At 39.8% G+C, this 19,224-nt stretch overlaps 1 protein-coding gene across 1 annotated transcript in view; it reads right to left on the minus strand.

The window, feature by feature from the left end:
• Window positions 1-419: 419 nt before the first annotated feature.
• Window positions 420-19,224, minus strand: part of LOC121389744 (neprilysin-1-like) — a 50,314-nt gene continuing 31,509 nt past the window's right edge. Inside the window, exons 16-23 of the mRNA XM_041521393.1 lie at window positions 14,504-14,562; window positions 13,779-13,830; window positions 7,944-8,011; window positions 7,156-7,280; window positions 4,583-4,648; window positions 2,614-2,709; window positions 1,482-1,558; window positions 420-681 (exon numbers count right to left, since the gene is read on the minus strand). Coding sequence (XP_041377327.1) covers window positions 582-681; window positions 1,482-1,558; window positions 2,614-2,709; window positions 4,583-4,648; window positions 7,156-7,280; window positions 7,944-8,011; window positions 13,779-13,830; window positions 14,504-14,562 — 643 coding nt within the window. The 3' untranslated portion in view covers window positions 420-581. The remainder of the gene's footprint in view (window positions 682-1,481; window positions 1,559-2,613; window positions 2,710-4,582; window positions 4,649-7,155; window positions 7,281-7,943; window positions 8,012-13,778; window positions 13,831-14,503; window positions 14,563-19,224) is intronic.

Consider the following 19,224-nt stretch of genomic DNA (forward strand, 5'->3'; position numbering starts at 1 on the left):
GTTAAAGTAGGTACATTTATAATTATATTTTTATAACGGTACATTTTATTATTATTTTAATACACATGAACAAGATGACGAATTTATTTCGTGATTGTATGAGACAGGGTTCCGAATTTAACGCACGTGTTTAAGCATTGTAATTATACACTTATATTACATAAACAGACTGTAAATTCGGCCCATGATGGTTTAAATTGTAAAATACCAACTAATGTTTATTCCAAATCAAAATACACACTAAAAATCAAGACTTTAATTTTACAAATGTTTTATCATGTTACGAATACTATATAATATGGTTATTAGCATTCTTTTATTTATTAATTATACTTGTTCAGTTTGTAAGAACAAACTTGTTTAAATATTTTACACAAATTTGAAGAAACATCACAAATACGTTTAAAAACATTCTCTGGTAACGTTTGTACTGTTTCGATTTCGAGTAAATATATGTCAAAGTTGGAAACCATGTTAAATAGTGTAGCTGTTCATTACAGTAGTCTATAAACCAGAGCCAAGAGTACAATGCATTAAATGTTCTGTTTTTATATTTGAGGCAAAGGATATCGATATGCAAATCACCACACTCCACATTTTTCTGCTGGGTTCATGGGCGAGCCAACTGGACATTTGAATTCGTGTGAAAAGTACTCCGAGTTTGAAACAGAACCAATGACTCTGGAAAAGATAATACAAACATTATACATGTTAAAATAATCCAGACTGAAAACGTTCAACACAAACTGAAGGCCAGACCATAGCAATGACTATAAAGACTATTAACCTATTGTCCTTCCCACACGGAACGCCTTTTTTCATAATGTGGAATTCGAGGGCTCGAAGCTCTCGAGTTGCTTAAGAGGGTCCGGGGGCATATTGAAAAAAAAGTAACCGGTGGGGGGTCGACCAACCCCCCGACCCCCCCCCCCCCCCCCCCCCCCCCATTGGCTACGGGCCTGCTACATGTTATTTATTTCTGAGTCGGTTGTTTTCCAAATTGTACACACAAATGGTATGTTATTTTCAAAACACTTTTAGTTTTCTTCTCACGTCAAACCAAACTAAAAGTATTTACAAAACTCATTTTTGTAGGATGAAGGAAAGGAATATACTAGGTGGACTGTTCCATCCTTGTAAATTTAAAACAGGTGCTTATATTATCACTGGTCTAGATTCCAGTTCCAAAACATGACGTTTGATATGCTGTACGTACACACATATTATATTGAAATGCAAAATGTTATTTTATACAGTTGAGAGAGAGAGAGAGAGAGAGAGAGAGAGAGAGAGAGAGAGAGAGAGAGAGAGAGAGAGAGAGAGACGGAGAACGAGGGCAGTGGTTCCGTCTGAAAATTATTGAAGGCGAGAAATGAGAAATCTGACACCACCAGACAGTGTGAAGTAAGTCAGTTTCAAGGATGGAATGTTATATTTATAGCAAGGGACTATTTCTAGGAATAGAAGTTATTCCCCCATACCTGTACATTCCTGGCGTGTGGGGGTCCGTCAGTATCTGGTTATGTGTGGCGGCTGCGGTACTCAGGGAGCACCAGCCCTACAGGAAAAAAACGAAACATTTTAAATTTTAACCACAAAAACCGTGTTGTTAATTATAATATATCATGTGACAACATGATGCATATTTAAACACACACACGTACATACACACGCACACAAAATACACACACAAACATACACACACAAATACACACAACACACACACACACACACACACACACACACAGAACACCACATTTACACATACCACACCACACAATACATACTCATACTGAACACATCGTATACACACTACACGATATGTATATAGGCAACATACCAGCTCATACACATACGCACACACGCTTGCACGCACACACACACACCTGACTCAACATCGGACCCACAAATACAAACATACAATACTCCAACACAAGCCATTCACCACACACACATACATCACACATGTACAGCACCACAGCCACAAATGCAAACACACACCATTCACACACATCACAGACGCATGCGCGCACACATATACATACATGCACCTTACACAATACCACACCAACAAATGCAAACACACACCATTCACACGCATATACATACATGCACCTTACACAACACCACACCAACAAATGCAAACACACCATTCACACATATTACAGATGCATGTCCGCACACACACGTACATACACAACACCACATCCACGCATGCAAACACACACCATTCACAGACATTACATATGCATGCACGCGCGCACAAACATACACGCTCACACACATAGATATACCTCACACACCACACATAGATATACCTCACACACCACACATACACACACACACACACACACACACACACACACACACAAACACACATACATACATCCCCACACAACACCACACCCACACAGGCCACCACACACCATTCACACACATCACAGACACATGCACAAACACACACATACACATATATACATACATACATACATACATGCATCTCACACACCACCACACCCACACATGTAAACATGTATACAACACACACACACGAGATGTGGGCTCTACCTTCGTTCAACTGTCTCTGTATCTAAAGCCCCGTGTTAGATTTACCTGTGCGAAATTCACGAAAAACAGCTGTCCGTGCGTCAAGTTCAGTCCAGGGAGGCGTTGTTCCGATTGCTTATCCTTCAGCCACGTTTGATAAGCCTTCATTAAAATAAATAACAGATAATTATTGAAAGATTATTGAAATCTATCGCAAACAGCCTAAGGTATACATACACTTGATAGATGTTCACATATATATATTTTTAATGTCTTATTTTACACAGCAGCACAAATCATTGGCACAGCCAGGATTTTATATTGGGGGTAGCGGGTGGGTGGCATCCATGCTGATTATGGCTCGTGTTAGAAGAGAACAGGAAAATATAAATGGTGGTGGGAAAACAACGTGTGATTGGGGAGGTATGACCACCATTTCACACACACACACACACACACACACACACACACACACACACACACACACACACACACACACACACACACACCACCCCCACCCCGGCTACGCCAGTGGGACAAAACTATAAAATTAATTTTCATTTTTCTGTTCTGCGTTAAGGTGATGTAAGGAAGGAAGGAAATGTTTTATTTAACGACGCACTCAACACATTTTATTTACGGCTATAAGACGTCAAACATATGGTTAAGGACCACACAGATATTGAGAGAGGAAACCCGCTGTCGCCACTTCATGGGCTACTCTTTTCGATAAGCAGCAAGGGATCTTTTATATGCACCATCCCACAGACAGGGTAGCACATACCACAGTCTTTGTCACACCAATTTTCATTAGTCTTAGAGAGGAAACCCGCTACATTTTTCTATTAGTAGCAAAGGATATTGTATGTGCACCGTCCCACACACAGGATAGCACATACCACGGCCTTTGGTATATCAGTCATGTTGCACTGGTTGGAACGAGAAATAACCCAATGGGACCATCGACGGGAATCGATCCCAGACCAGACCGACAACGTGCTTTACCACTGATCCTTTAATGTATTATGAAGAGCAGATTATAAGTAACAAAGTTAGTCTTTCCAAATGACCACTAGTCTAATTCACAGACCTGGATGGTGTATAGATAATATTCTGTCGTATGGTAAACACAACAAACCAAGTTATGATGAATGGAATCAGGAGTAAAAGAGTTAATTAGAGCACATTTAATTTAATCGAGTTCCGAGTGACCTTTGATAAAAGTCTACAAATCGCTGTTCAACAGTTTTAATGTGAAGCTGAGAGAAAGAGAGAGAGAGAGAGAGAGAGAGAGAGAGAGAGAGAGAGAGAGAGAGAGAGAGAGAGAGAGAGAGAGAGAGAGAGAGACAGACAGACAGACAGACAGAGACAGAGAGATATGTATACAAACATATCCAAGTACAGGAGACTGGACGCGGAAGGATCGAATGTACTTTACGCTCGAATAACAACTGAATTTGCAAAAAAAAGAAGCAATTTCATCATTTACCAATTGTATGACCCATCTGTGTCATGCGCCCTGGGGCCGAATTTACTGAACTCTCGCACCTTCGCGGTCTTGCAGTGCAATACAAAAACCTCGAAAAGACGATGCCAGGAGCTTAAAGGAGCTTTGTGAATTTGGCCCAGAGCTGCAACACGTAATCTACTGACAGGAGTCACACGTCATGCACGGTGATTACTAAACACATCATTCCCTGACGCCAGTGTACGGTGTTTTTCTGTACTCGTTTACGGCTATTTCGAGATGCGTCATCTGGGAAGGATTAGTGTGTAACAAAAGGAATGAAAATGAGATCTGAAAGCATTATAAACCGTATGTTTTTCAGCCGCCCTGCAACAGAGGTTAACTGCTGGTAAACTAAAGCATAAACACGACAGAGTCATCTATTCTGACATTGTGAATGAAGGTTTTCTTATCCATTTCCCAAGATGTCTTAGCCAGATCTGATTCTAACAGGCTCTGGCACAGAGTCTCTGCGGCTGTCGTTACAGATATATCAGAGACCAAGAAGAGATTCTGGTTTTCACGAACCTCGTACGAAGCCTTTAATCCACCGTTGTCAGCCATGTTTTCTCCAAGTGTTTGCTTCCCTCTGATCTGTAAATAAGAACAAATCCACATGATCATGCCAGTGTTGAATATTCTGTTTAAAAACTGATACACGAGTAATGTCTGTTAGCCATACACAGAAGGAAACTGCCCTGACACACATTTCCCTAATGCTAGGAAAAAACTACCAACTGTCATGACGGAATTGGCCATCTTGTCGATCTCTCGACTTCTACCACTGTCCAGTTGCTAGTCTGAGCGTTCTTACAACTCGATTCTCGTCGTGTACAACTCCTTCGACAGATTATTCGATAATCTGAGTGTACCCATCGTACGTTGGGAGTTGGAAAAATTACAACCCAATCATCGAGTTGGCCAACTCCGTCGTGACAGTTGAAAGTCTGACCATAGCATTAAAAAAGGAATACATGCTAATTACGGTTATATGCGTCTGACATATGGATAAGGACAACATAGATAATAAGGGAGGAAACCCGCTGCCGCCACACAATGTGCTTCTCTTTCCGATTAGGTCAGGTCAGGTCATAGGGTTTTACGTGCACATTCAGAACAAGCTGTTGTAGCGCACGCCTGTCGTGGGCACAAGAGCCGGCCTTGGCCGGCTCTTCTGTCCATGACAGGAAAGTTGGAGGGAGGGGAGAGGAGGGACCGCCTGAACTGGCCGGTGCAAGGCAGCACCAGCAGCCCGATCAAATCGGTAGCAGGCGGGAGGGGTGGTGGTGGTGCTATGGAATTTTGAATGGAGCAGTTAATGCCAAAGAGAAAAGGTGCGCAGTTTTGTTGAGGAAATTTGGTGCAATTTTGAACGGTCGGTCGAAAGATAAATGGCAGAGCTAGTATCCGATTAGCACAAGGGATCTTTTATATGCAACATCCCACAGGCAGGATATTACATACCACGGCTTTGTTACACAAGATGAGGAGCACTGGCTGGAACGATAATAGCCCAATGAACCCACCTGTAAACCCTGTCCTATCTTGAAATATAAAACATTGTTCATGTTTCTCCATATGCCGTTCTGACGGGGATCGATCCTAGACCGACCCCGAATCAGGCGAAAACCTTTACCATTGGGCTGCGTCCCGCCTCTCCCCTATGGGTATTGCAGACCCGTGTGCATGGGTTGGAGCCAGATGTTATTCAAACATCCAACAGATCTTACAACGACGTAATTTACAGCAACACGCGAACTATAATTGCATGTCACACCCACTATTATCCGTTTACGTCAAGAGGAAATCGATATATTTAGTGGAGAAAGTAAGTAAGTAAAAAGTAAAGTTTGTTTTGTTTAACGACACCACTAGAGCACATTGATATATTAATCATTGGCTATACGATGTCAAACATTTTGTAATTCTGACTCGTAGTCAATAGAGGAAACCCGCTACATTTTCTTAATGCAGCAAGAGATCTTTATATGCACTTTTCCACAGACAGAAAAGCACATACAACGGCCTTTGACCAGTTGTGGTGTACTGGTTGGAACGAGAAAAAACATAATCAGTTCAACGAATCCACTGAGGTGGTTCAATCCTGTGACGCAATCACCTCAAGCGAGCGCTCAACCGACTGAGCTAAATCCCGCCACTGTAAGTAAGAAACAACATTTAGAAAGAGCCTTATCGAACTTGAGATGTAATACTTTTGGATAAGCAGTATATACAGGTAAATGTGATGCTACAGTGTATGCGCAGTGATAGTGCACGTTTAGTGAGAGTAATAACGAGCTTTTTTTTATTATTGAAGATCAGCCTCACGTACTTCCTAATCATGTTGTACTGCTACTGCTATTTAATTTATCAATATTTTTATATCATGTATGTGTAATAAAAATGCAAAATGATGATGTCCTATCATACACCACACGCATGCGACAAGATACATAATGTATTTGCTTATTACTTGTCTCTCATTCTAATTTGCATAATTCAAAAATGGCCGCTAAAGTAAAATATTCAGCGGTAGGTGTTCATATATTGATTCTACATACATGCAGACTGATCTAATATGTTTTGTGTCAGAAGACTGAGAAGTGGAGGTCTTAACATTTTGTATTACACATCTGTTCCACTAATGTTTGGCGCACACATACCGATTAACCCCGACTCGACTGTCGTGTCGGCACCTGCTTACCTGCACCTGCACAAACCAATCGATGCGACAGTCAAATCGGTGCGAAAGTGGAGATTGAGATTAGACGCGACTGTCGAGTTTTTGCTGGTAAGTATGTGCCAAGAATAACTGGTAAATAACTCTAAATTTAATTAAAAGTCATATAAAACACATTATTAATTTTAAATCTATACTAATACACACACACACACACACACACACACACACACACACACACACACACACACACACACAAGCGCACACACGGTATTGTCACCACAAAACAACTGATAATTATTGCTTTACGATACATTTTGTATATTTCCAGTAGTATATGTACTTACATAGTCCCCGTTGATCTGGTATTTGGAGTACTGGTCAATCAAACACTGAGTATTACAGTGGTATATGTACTTACATAGTCCCCGTTGATTTGGTATTTGGAGTACTGGTCAATCAAACACTGAGCCTTGCTGGTGAATTTAGTTTTAGAGGATGTTGTCCACCAGTTGTCAATGTTCCCATATTCATCAAACTGACTGCCTGAAATACATAGTTCATTATTAATTATTATTAATCATTATTATTATTATTATTATTAGTAGTAGTAGTAGTAATAACCAATGGCTTGTTCTGTCTGAAGTGTAATTAAACCCATACAAACGCACACGCACTCACACACGCAATCACACACACACTCACACACACACAGGAACTGACACACAAGCTCACTCATGCACACAGGAACTGACAACAAACTCACACATTGTGTATTGCGTGCATTCGTTCATGTATTCATTCATCCATTGTTATTTCATTCATAGTTATTTTTAAAGTATGTATGTATGTATGTATGTATGTATGTATGTATGTGTGTGTGTGTATATATACATACATTATATATATATATATATATATATATATATATATAATCTTTCTGTCTATCTATATATCTGTCCGTCCGTCTATTTATCGATCAGTCTATATACCTATCTATCTATCTATCTATCTATCTATCTATCTATCCAACTTCCTCCCCTTTAAACCAGTGAAACACCCGAATGAGCTAGTATAACACAACCTGGGTATGATACAGTGCAGGGATGCGAACCCAGTAGCCACCAGCCTTAAATCGGATAACTTATTCACTACACCACGGAGACTGGTCTAGATTGTATTTGTTTAGATGTCATATCTATTTTTTACCTTCGTCATCGAACCCATGGGTAATCTCGTGACCTATGACGACTCCAATACCGCCAAACATGAGCGACCTGAAATGATTGACATATAGGTTATGCTAGCGTCAGACTAGCAACTGCCATGACAGAGTTAGGCAACTCGACAGTTGCGCTGTAAATCCAAACTTACAACGAGTGGGCTAATATTAACAACTAATCTGTCGTAGGAGGTGTATACGACGAGAATCGAGTTGTAAGAGCGCTCAGACTAGCAAATGGACAGTCGTAGAAGTCGTGAGATCGGCGACTTGACCAATTCCGTTGTGACAGTTGGTAGTCTGATCCTAGCATTAAAGAAAACGTTGCTATGTTTTTTTCGGGGGGAGGCGGGGGGTGCGATATATGATATATTGACAATTTGTTATAAGGATCCAAAACGAAGCAAATCCATCCTGAATTCAATATTGTTCCTTTAACGCGATTATTATTTTTTGAGAATGTCCCTAATCCAAAAACACCTATATAGTGAAATCGACAACAGCCATCCGCATTAAAAGTTCAGCCAGCCGTTTTTCGCTAACGTTTGCGAACTATTTTGAATTTATTTGAACGTTTGTTTAATGTACAAATCTGTAACAGATTTGGATAATTAAAGTTACAACAGGATCAAACAAGAATATGTGACTGTGACGGAACATGCTCTTATCTTTTCGCCTGTGGCGATGTTAATTGTTTTAGAGGGCCGTGTGCAGCTTGGTTACGTAATACCTCCGCGCGACCGTGCATCCCAATATGCACTTAGTCCAGGTGTGTAGGCCATGTGGCCAGTAGTTACGTAATAACTCCGGTAGTGCGGTTTATGACCAGGGTATTGCTGGCGACCTGGCGACAATAAGTCTGGCCATCTAAGAAAATATACCGACTCTGGGAGAGGTGGAAATATCAGATGATAGGTGAGGTACCGCGTTGTGCCCCCAGGCGATATTCGCTGTTGTGACGGTACATGCTCTTAATTTGTTTTCGCCTGTGGCGATTTTACTTGTGTTAAAGGGCCGTGTGCAGTTTAATTGCACTTAAGCCCAGATGGGCAACTTGTTACGTAATACTTCTGCGCGATGGTCTTCGATCGGTACGCCTAATACACACCCAGCCAGGTGCGGAGGCCACGTGGCTAGTAATTACGTAATATCTCCGGTAGTGCTGTTTATGGCCAGGAGATTGCTCGCGGTTGGCGACAGCCAGACTGACGATCAGAGAGAAATATACCGACTCTAGTATAGTTAGAATATGAGATGATACGTGAGGTACCGCCTTGTACCCCCAGGCAAAATCCTGATTTATAATAAATAGCTAGTGTTTTAGAGATATCGAGGAGAAACATTTGGAAGGCGTCCATGGGGAACGTTGTCCGTTTGGACTGGTAAATATATTATTTCTGCTCTGTGTATAACCTTGATGTGATTGATGTGACCTTTAAATTTAACTTCTCCTGGAAGCGTTTCTCAATTATCACACGCGTGGGTGTGGTGTAATGGTGAAGTGTTTCGCATATTGTGTAACTAGACATCTAGAGATTAACTAATTAAGTGATCAGTTCTGGGTTGTTATTATTGCTGTTATTAATTAACTACTACGGCTGTACATTTGTCAGCGTAGATTAATACAGATTCCAAAGTGTATTGTGTTTTTGTTGTGTTTCTAGAGAACTAACGTGCTATATTAATATATACTTTATATAAGATCGTATCTCTGATCATACCTAGAGACGAGCCATACTAGGGTTTAACAGCCTGTTACAGAGAGATCTAATAGATATACAGTTAGGAGAGATATTTTGATAATCGTGTTTTATTCAGTTACGGGAATTATAGAATCCCCGTGACAGCTGTCTTTGAGAGTTTTGAATAAATAGCTAGGATTTTAGATATATCGGGGAGAAACTTGGAAGGCTGCAGGGGAACGGACGACGTCCACTTAACGATCTATATAACTTCAGTCCGGACGTGGTAAATATATTTTTCTGCTCTGTTGTATAACCTTGATGTGATTGATGTGACTTTATATATTTTAATACTGTATTATACCAATATTATTTAGACAGTGTCTCCGGTAATCTGACGAAGTAAATTGTAGGCTTCACTGTTCTAAATTTATTAAAGCTTAGCCGGTCATCCTAGAGGACCTAGGTAAACTGTAGGTTATTGTCTTTATTGTGATAGGTACCAGTATTAATTCTGTATTACAAGGTTACTGAGTGAGTAGTTCAGGGTTAATTAAAAATTAACCAGTTAGGAATAGAGTTATAATTCCTTTATTAATTGAGTTCCCCTGGCAGCGTTTCTCAATTATCACACGTGTGTGTGTTGTATCACGGTGAAGTTATTAGAATATTGTGTAAACTAGACACCTAGTGATTAACTAATTAAGTGATTAGCTCTGGGTTGTTATCATATTGTTGTTGCTAATTAACTACTGCGGCATATATTTGTCAGCGTAAGGTTAATACAGATTCCAAAGTGTATTGTGTTTTGTTGTGTTTTCTAGTGAACTAAACGTGCTATATATATAAATATTTATGTAAGATCTTATCTCTGATATACCTAGAGCCGAGCTACTCGGGTATTGGACTGCCCGATACAGAGAGATCTAATAGATATACAGTTAGGAGAGATATTTGGATAATCGTGTTTTATTCAGTTACGGGTATTATAGGATCCCCGTGACAGTGATGTGTACACGGGAAAATACTCTCAAAAAGTAGACTGGAGCTCGTCTCCATAACCGTTAAGGGGCGGGATATAGTCCAGTGGTAGAGCGCTCGCTTGATGCGCGGCCGGTATCGGATCGATCCCCGTCGGTGGGCCCATTGGGATATTTCTCGTCCCAGCCATTGCACAACAACTGGTATATCAAATATATAAAATACTGTGGTATATGCCATCCTGTCTGTGGGATGGTGCATGTAACAGATCCCTTGCTACTAAAAGAAAACAAATATAGCGGATTTCCTCTCTAAGACTATATGTCAAAATTACCAAATGTTTGACATCCAATAGCCGATGATTAATAAATCAATGTGTTTTAGTGGTGTCGTTAAACAAAACAAACTTCCTTCCATAACCGTTATTTGTCACAGGTATATGCATTTTTTAAAATATGAAACATGTATTTCGTTGTATTAGAAACATCACGATCTCCGAAACCACTTCGGATGTACGGAAATAATCTAAACAATAAAATCTAAGGTAGGTCTGACTTCAGTTATGAAAAACGGTTCTAATAGTGAAAAATACGCCGTAGTGTTTAAAACTAGGGTCTGTCACTTTAAGTTTCTTGCTTAGAAATATACGGAATTGTACATGCGGTGCGTTCATACTGTCTATGAAAGGTCAAGACAGTTACTTGATATGACGACATGGCGCACGCTAAAGACTTGATGATATTAGGATTGTTTAAGTATGTTTTACTGATACACTACATTGAATAGTCGGACTGTTTGGAATCGTACAGTGTACGAGACATTGGGGGCAATTGCAATCTTCAAATTCAGGCTATAGAGATAGAGATTTTCGGGCAACAGGAGCTTACCTGAAACCATTTTACCATGTATTCCCATCATTCAACAAACAATATAAAATGCAATCCATATAAAAATGCGCAGTGATTCGCTTGCAACCCTATATAGCCGTTTGGCGTAATGATAATATGAATAAATGTTGTTATCCAGATTCGGGAATTTTCCTTTAATTCGGGCAAAAATCACCTGCCTCTTTAAAAGAAATTGGAATTCAAACTATTTTAACTGATCGCGGACAGACGTATTTACTCATCATCTGACTTTGTACGATTTGAAAAATTAGGATCAAAGAGTTCCGGACAAAAAATATGGGTGGCCTAAAAATACAGTTCGCATTCGTTGATGTGAGGGGAAATATAATTTCCAGGTAGAAAGTAATTTACAGACAGACATACCACGCAATGTGGTAAAACCATTACCGCTGAAGACAAGTGCATCTGTACTATTTTTAGACCTGTAATCTCGATGTTATTTTGTCGAATAACAGTGTTGAAAAAAACACCTAGAGTATTTATCCTTAAGCTACCTAGTTGATAACATTTTACAAATCCTCATTTCATATTAATAACAAGTTCTCAGGAAGCAAATCTCACATACTTCAATTTGTGGATACGGTGCAATTTACTTAATTCCATCTCTTTTGTAAGAAATTAATTACGTGACCCATTTCCCCAAAAGCTGTCTTCTTAAAACATCATTAAAATACATTAGCTTGAGAGAGAATGACGAGGTGATAAAAAAACCCACACCGTTTACGTCAAATTGCCTTCTATTTGCTAATACGGAGATTGCAGAGTGGGAGATGGAATTAGGCCTACGTGTATGTAGTGACAATACCGGCGACAGTATTAATACTTTGCACGCTGTACCATTCATAATTCAAGCTGACTTTCCTAGGGACTATTTCGTAGTACAAGGAATTAGACAGTACAAGGCGGTGCATTTTTACTGCCAATTATCGAGTGCAAAACTGAAGCGGAGATGGAAACAAAGACAGTGATACATAGGCGTCGGAAGATCAATGCAATGGGGTGTGGTTTATATAGAAATCTGACTTTTAAGTCTTGGGAGGGGTCAGTGCATTATAGTCATAGTTGGTCAACTGAATCCCAACTTCCGACGTCTATGTGTGTGAGAGACAGACGGATAGACGGGAAGACATTAGACAGAGACATAGACACAGAACCATGGAGAGAAACTGAGAAAAAACAAACAGCGACAGATAGAGACAGAGAGACAGAGACAGAGAGACAAAGAGAGACAGGACATAATCATGCATTTCCTCTGGATATGACGCGATCTTCAGGACAGTAATTAAGTATGTTGAGGCTAACAGTACACCTACTAAAATCTCACATACAATAAAAACATTTTTAAAATGGCATTCAATTAAAAATACAAAATAGAGTAACATTTGAGAAACGAAACGCATGCACACAGCATTTGTACTTCGTCGCTAAGTAGACCTAAAGTAAAGTCTCTATAGGACAGCCACACACAGGACGATGTATCATTCCAACTTCGTCTCTAAGTGAACTTCAAGTATTGCATATATATAGGACAGCCACACACTGGACGATGCATCATTCCTAGTACGTCTCTAAGTGGACTTAAAGTATAGTAAAGCCATACACAGGACGATGCATCATTCTTACTTCGTCTTTAAGTGAACTTCAAGTATTTCGTCTATGGTACAGCCATGCATAGGTCGATGTATCATTCCTTCTTCGTCTCTAAGTGGACATCAATTTTTTTCATCTATAGGATCAAGTATTTCATCTATAGGGCAGCCATACACATGTCGATATATCATTCCTACTTCGTGTCTAGGTGGAGCTCAAATATTTCATCTATAGAACAACCATACACATGACGATGTATCAATCCTATATCGTGTCTAGATGAACCTCAAGCATTACATCTATAGGACAGCCACACACAGGACGATGTATCATTCCTACTGCATCTCTAAGTGAACCTCAAATATTTCATCTATAGAACAGTCATATATATGTCGATGTATCTTACTTCCGATCAAAGTGGACCTCAAGTATGTCATCTATAGGACAGCCACACACAGGTCCGTGTATCATTCCTCGCTTGGGAATATAAGTTAGTCACCCGTGTTATAAAAACAAATGGTCTGTCATGGACACATATAATGTCATCTATAAACAGACACGTTAAAATTCTAAAACTTTACAAGAGATGAAAATGGTATTGGTTGGTATGGTAGGTAATGCAATTAATGCGTGGATGTAGTCTATATTACTGATTACTTACATAGGATAATCTTTGCTGTAAAACGGCGGTTGTAAGATGGCTGCTGGAAATGCTGAAATAATAAACAAAAACACATGTTTATAACACCAGGATTTCAAGAGTTTCGGTTATAAATAAGTCGCCATTCATCTATTTTAATCTGATGTCTATGCTTACATTCAAATTAGCAGTTAAGCCTCGCTCTGGAAGCATTTACCGCGATGCGAACCCAGTACGTCATCAGGGTTTCTGCCAGAAGGTAAAACGGGTATGGCGCCATACCCAATGTTTTTGGCAGATTTTATTTTCTAATTAACTTTTTGACAAAATTAATTACTCATATCATTACTGTATAATTTTCTTAACCCCAACCCTAAACATAGCTCATTTTCTTTCTGGGGCAGGCCCACCCACCATACCCTCTGTTGATTGTGGTTACATTCAATTCCATAGCGCAATACTAAAAATGTCTTTCTGGCAGAAACACTGCTCATTCCCATCCCACGGAACCGACGACTGGCATATCAAATACGGTGGCATATATACCGTCCTTTCTAAAATGAAGGTGACTATAAAAAGAGTGCTTGCTGCTTTGTCTTTAGAAGTAACCTATGCATAAGCAACAGGTTTCCTATGATGGCCACCAAAGTTGTCATCTAAAATGTACTGATATGCTGTTAAACAAACATTCCTCTCCTTTCCTGTTCTAAAAACATTACAAATAACACTGTGACTAGTGTACATACTTATAGAGTTTCTGTTGGAGCTGTAGAAAGCGTTCACGACGGCTGGGTATGTTGTCCATCTGCAAACAGGAATACATGTTAAAATCACTTGTGAAACAGGAATTGATTATTTTGAGAACATATAAATATAATTTGGAATAACGTTATCTGAATTATTGAATAATGGTATAGAATTAGCTTGCATATGAAAATTATTACACTATCGGTATCGGTTTAGTCGATTAATTGATGAGTTATGTTGATTCTGTCCAATTCTGCATCTTTTTCGCAATCCTGTCTATCTGTTCAGGTAACGTTTACCACACAGGCTGAGTACCTTAGTTGCTATCTGTGTTCTTTACTGTTTTTATTGTCTTCGCAGCCGAGCAAAAAAGGAAAGAAATGTTTTATTTAACCATGCACTCAACACATTTTATTTACGGTTATATGGCGTCAGACATATGGTTAAGGACCACACATATTTTGAGAGGAAACCCGCTGTCACCACTACATGGGCTACTCTTTCCGATTAGCAGCAAGGGATCTTTTATTTGCGCTTCCCACAGGCAGGATAGCACAAACCATGGCCTTTGTTGAACCAGTTATGGATCACTGGTCGGTGCAAGTGGTTTACACCTACCCACTGAGCCTTGCGGAGTACTCACTCAGGGTTTGGAGTCGGTATCTAGATTAAAAATCCCATGCCTCGACTGGGATCCGAACCCAGTACCTACCGGCCTGTAGACCGATGGCCTAACCACTACGCCACCGAGGCCGGTTAGCAGCCGAGCAATGTGTATTGCTACTTGTATATTTTCCTTTTAGGGCGGGACGTAGCCTAGTGGTAGAGCGTTCGCTTGATGCGCGGTCGGTCTAGGATAGATCCCCGTCGGTGTGCCAATTGGGATAGTTCTCGTCCTAGCCACTGCACCATTACTGGTATACCAAAGTATGTGGTATGTACTATCCTGTCTAAGGTATGGTGCATATAAAAGATCCCTTGCTACTAATGGAACAGTGTGGCAGGTTTTCTCTTTAAGACTATTTGTCAAAATTACCAAATGTTTGACATCCAATAGCCGATGATTAATAATAAATCAATGTGCTCTAGTGGTGTCGTTAAGCAAAACAAACTAACTTTTACTTCTAAATATAATCTATAATCTCTTTTCTCTGCCTCTATCTCTCTCTCTCTCTCTCTCTCTCTCTCTCTCTCTCTCTCTCTCTCTCTCTCTCTCTCTCTCTCTCTCTCTCTCTCTCTCTCTCTCTCTCTCTCTCTCTCTCTCTCCTCTCTCCTCTCTCTCGTCCTTTCCTTTCCTTTCCTTTCCTTTCCTTTCCTTTCCTTTCCTTCCTTTCCCCCCCTTCCTCCTCCCCCCCTCTCTCTCTCTCTCTCTCTCTCTCTCTCTCTCTCTCTCTCTCTCTCTCTCTCTCTCTCTCTCTCTCTCTCTCTCTCTCTCTCTCTCCTTCCTTCCTCTCTCTCTCCTTCCTTTCCTCTCTCTCTCCTTCCTTTCTTGTAATGTTTTATTTGTCAAGCGCGCCGTGTTTGTGGTTTTACTGTTTAATAACATAATAATTAAATGTCCATACGTGTCGATTATCTGTGATAGCCATTACTAGTTATTAATACAGAACCTAAATCAAAAGAACCTGGGTAACAGCTGATATTAGAAAGGAATATATAACATTCTGAACTTTGGTAAAATCGCCTGTTAAACTAGCAAAGAAATATCATCTTAATATGACCCCCTAGGGATATGGATACCATCAACTGACAGTTGAAAGTGGCCAACGACCATCAAAATGAATTCAAGAACTAAAGTTGGTCATGTTTAATACTTTTACTATAGATTACCTCGTGGATTTTGTTAAAGGGACAGACCCTAGTTTTTAAACACTCGGGCATATTTTTCACTATTATAGCCGTTTATGATCACTGAAATCAAACTTTATTTATAATTTTATTGTTTATCTTATCCATGTCCGACCAACCGAAGTTTTTCTAGTCATCTTGGTGTTTCTAATACCACAAAATGCTTTCTTTTTTTCTTATTTTTTAAATCACGTGCGTCTGAGAAGTAACATTTATGGAGTCGAGTTTTAGTCTATATTTAACGGTATTTCACCGTTTCAAAGTCACAGACACCTGTTTCACTCTCTTGTAACGTTATCCAAATGTGTTACAGGTCTGTAACTTAACCAAACTTAGTGTCCATTTTTACAGGTTGAAACTAGAGTCTGCGCCTTTAACAGTACCAAATGCTTTAGTTAAAATTACAATAATATCCTAATTCAAAGGAATACCTAAATGAGTTTCCACGTGCACGCAGTTGCTGTTTGCTTCTTTGATTCAGCTGCATACAGTAGATTTATATTACATTGAAAATAAAAACTTGGGTTTTTTTAATATTTTTTTTATTTCCAAAACACATTTGCTTTTCTTTTTACGTTAAATGAAACTGAAATTATTTACGAAAAAAAAACCCCAATGTTCATGGAGGTTGGGAAGGCTATAGTTATTTTTAATGGTGTTTGTTGATTATCCTTTCCATATTCATTAAAACCGAACAAGAGTGCATCATGTGGTAACAATGGCAAATGTCACTGGTTTGCATGTTTTATGTTGTTAAAGTACGGGTCAGCGTTAGACATGTTTACTGGGGTTTAGTCATGTATGCTATGCTGGTATCAGACTATCAACTGCCACGACGAAGTTGACCAACTCGTCGGTTGCGTTCTAGCTTTTCCAACCCCTGACTGACGAGGGGTGCGCTCAGAAACAAAAATCGAGTTGTACGAGTGCTAAGACTAGCAACTGGACAGTCATAGAAGTCCAGAGATTGGCGAGTTGTCCAACGTCGTCGTGACAGTTGTAGTGTGAGCCTAGCATCAGTTAAACTGTTTCAGGTCTTCTCGTCTTTACCCTTAAAGCGGCGTTCTCTTTATGCGATTAATCGCCTTGTCGCATGCAATTTGTAGGCCCTACTAAAATCGAAACGTATAAGACTAAAGTCGTTCTTATTTAGTTGTTCTCCCAGTACGATTCGATCGCATGCAACAAGTCGGTGCGACTAATCGCATAAGGAGGACGCTCCCTTAACATAATGCTAGTATAAGACTACCAACTGTCACGACGGAATTGGCCAACTCGCCGGTTTCTACGACTGTCCAGTTGCTAGTTTGAGCGCTCTTACAACTATACGACTGATTGGGTGCTCATCTGAGTGCCAAAGTATACCAAAGTATGTGGTATGTACTGTCCTGTCTGTGGGATGGTGCATATAAAAGATCCCTTGCTATTAATGGAACAATGTGGCGGGTTTTCTCTCTAAGACTATTTGTCAAAATTACCAAATGTTTGACATCCAATAGCCGATGATTAATAATAAATCAATGTGCTCTAGTGGTGTCGTTAAACAAAACAAAACTTTAACTTTAACTTTTACTCTCTCTCTCTCTACTCCTGTCCTGTAATGTTTTATTTGTCAAGCGCGCCATGTTTGTGGTTTTACTGTTTAATAAAACAATCATTAAATGTCCATACGTGTTGATTTTCTGTGATAGCCATTACTAGTAATTAATACAGAACCTAAATCAAAAGAACCTGGGTAACAGCCGATATTAGAAAGGAATATATAACATTCTGAACTTTGGTAAAATCGCCTGTTAAACTAGCAAAGAAATATCATCTTAATATGACCCCCTAGGGATATGGATACTATCAACATTCTTCTCGTCTTTACCCTTAAAGCGGCGTTCTCTTTATGCGATTAATCGCCTTGTCGCATGCGATTTGTAGGCCCTACTAAAATCGAAACGTATAAGACTAAAGTCGTTCTTATTTAGTTGCTCTCCCAGTACGATTCGATCGCATGCAACAAGTCGGTGCGACTAATCGCATAAGGAGGACGCTCCCTTAACATAATGCTAGTATAAGACTACCAACTGTCACGACGGAATTGGCCAACTCGCCGGTTTCTACGACTGTCCAGTTGATAGTTTGAGCGCTCTTACAACTATACGACTGATTGGGTGCTCACCTGAGTGCACAAATCTAAGTCGGGAGTTGGGGAAATTACAACGCAACTGTCGAGTTGGCCAACTTCGTCGTGACAGTTAATAGTTTGATCCTAGCATAGCATGTATTGTCGCTCGACTTACGCCTCGCCTTGTCTTCACGATCAAATAGCGTATTGCTGTCTGCTAATCATGATACCCATAATCATGGTCAATAGAAATAGCATAATGACAGTTTGTTGATCATTTCTGTTGCCAGGGATACGTTACAAATTTTCAACATACACATCAATACCTTACATTTAAAGCCAGATTCATTATTGAAATATACATCTCTAGATTAATTTCGCACCAACTGAGTTGTACTGCAGACAAAAGGGCGCGTATAGTCCGTCACATCCTTTTAAAAGATGGGGTGGGGGGGGGGGGGGGGGGGGGGGGGGGGGGGGGGGGGTGGGGGTTGTAAATAATTTCAGGGGTGGGTTTTTTAAAGTTTACATGCAATTTAAAAAACAATTGGCTCAGAAATAAATAACTTGTAGTAAATTCCATAGTATGAAAATAGGCGTTCCCCGTGGACCGAACTATAGAAGCAGTTGCCCGTGCCGATGTGATATGTGTTATATATTCTGTATCTACTACGTATTTACCAAGATGGTATGAATAAATTACTTATGAGAAACATATCAGTGAGATTTCAGTTCCATAGTTAATTATCATACATTTTC

Source organism: Gigantopelta aegis, chromosome 15, assembly GCF_016097555.1.
Source record: "Gigantopelta aegis isolate Gae_Host chromosome 15, Gae_host_genome, whole genome shotgun sequence".
Taxonomy (NCBI): domain Eukaryota; kingdom Metazoa; phylum Mollusca; class Gastropoda; order Neomphalida; family Peltospiridae; genus Gigantopelta; species Gigantopelta aegis.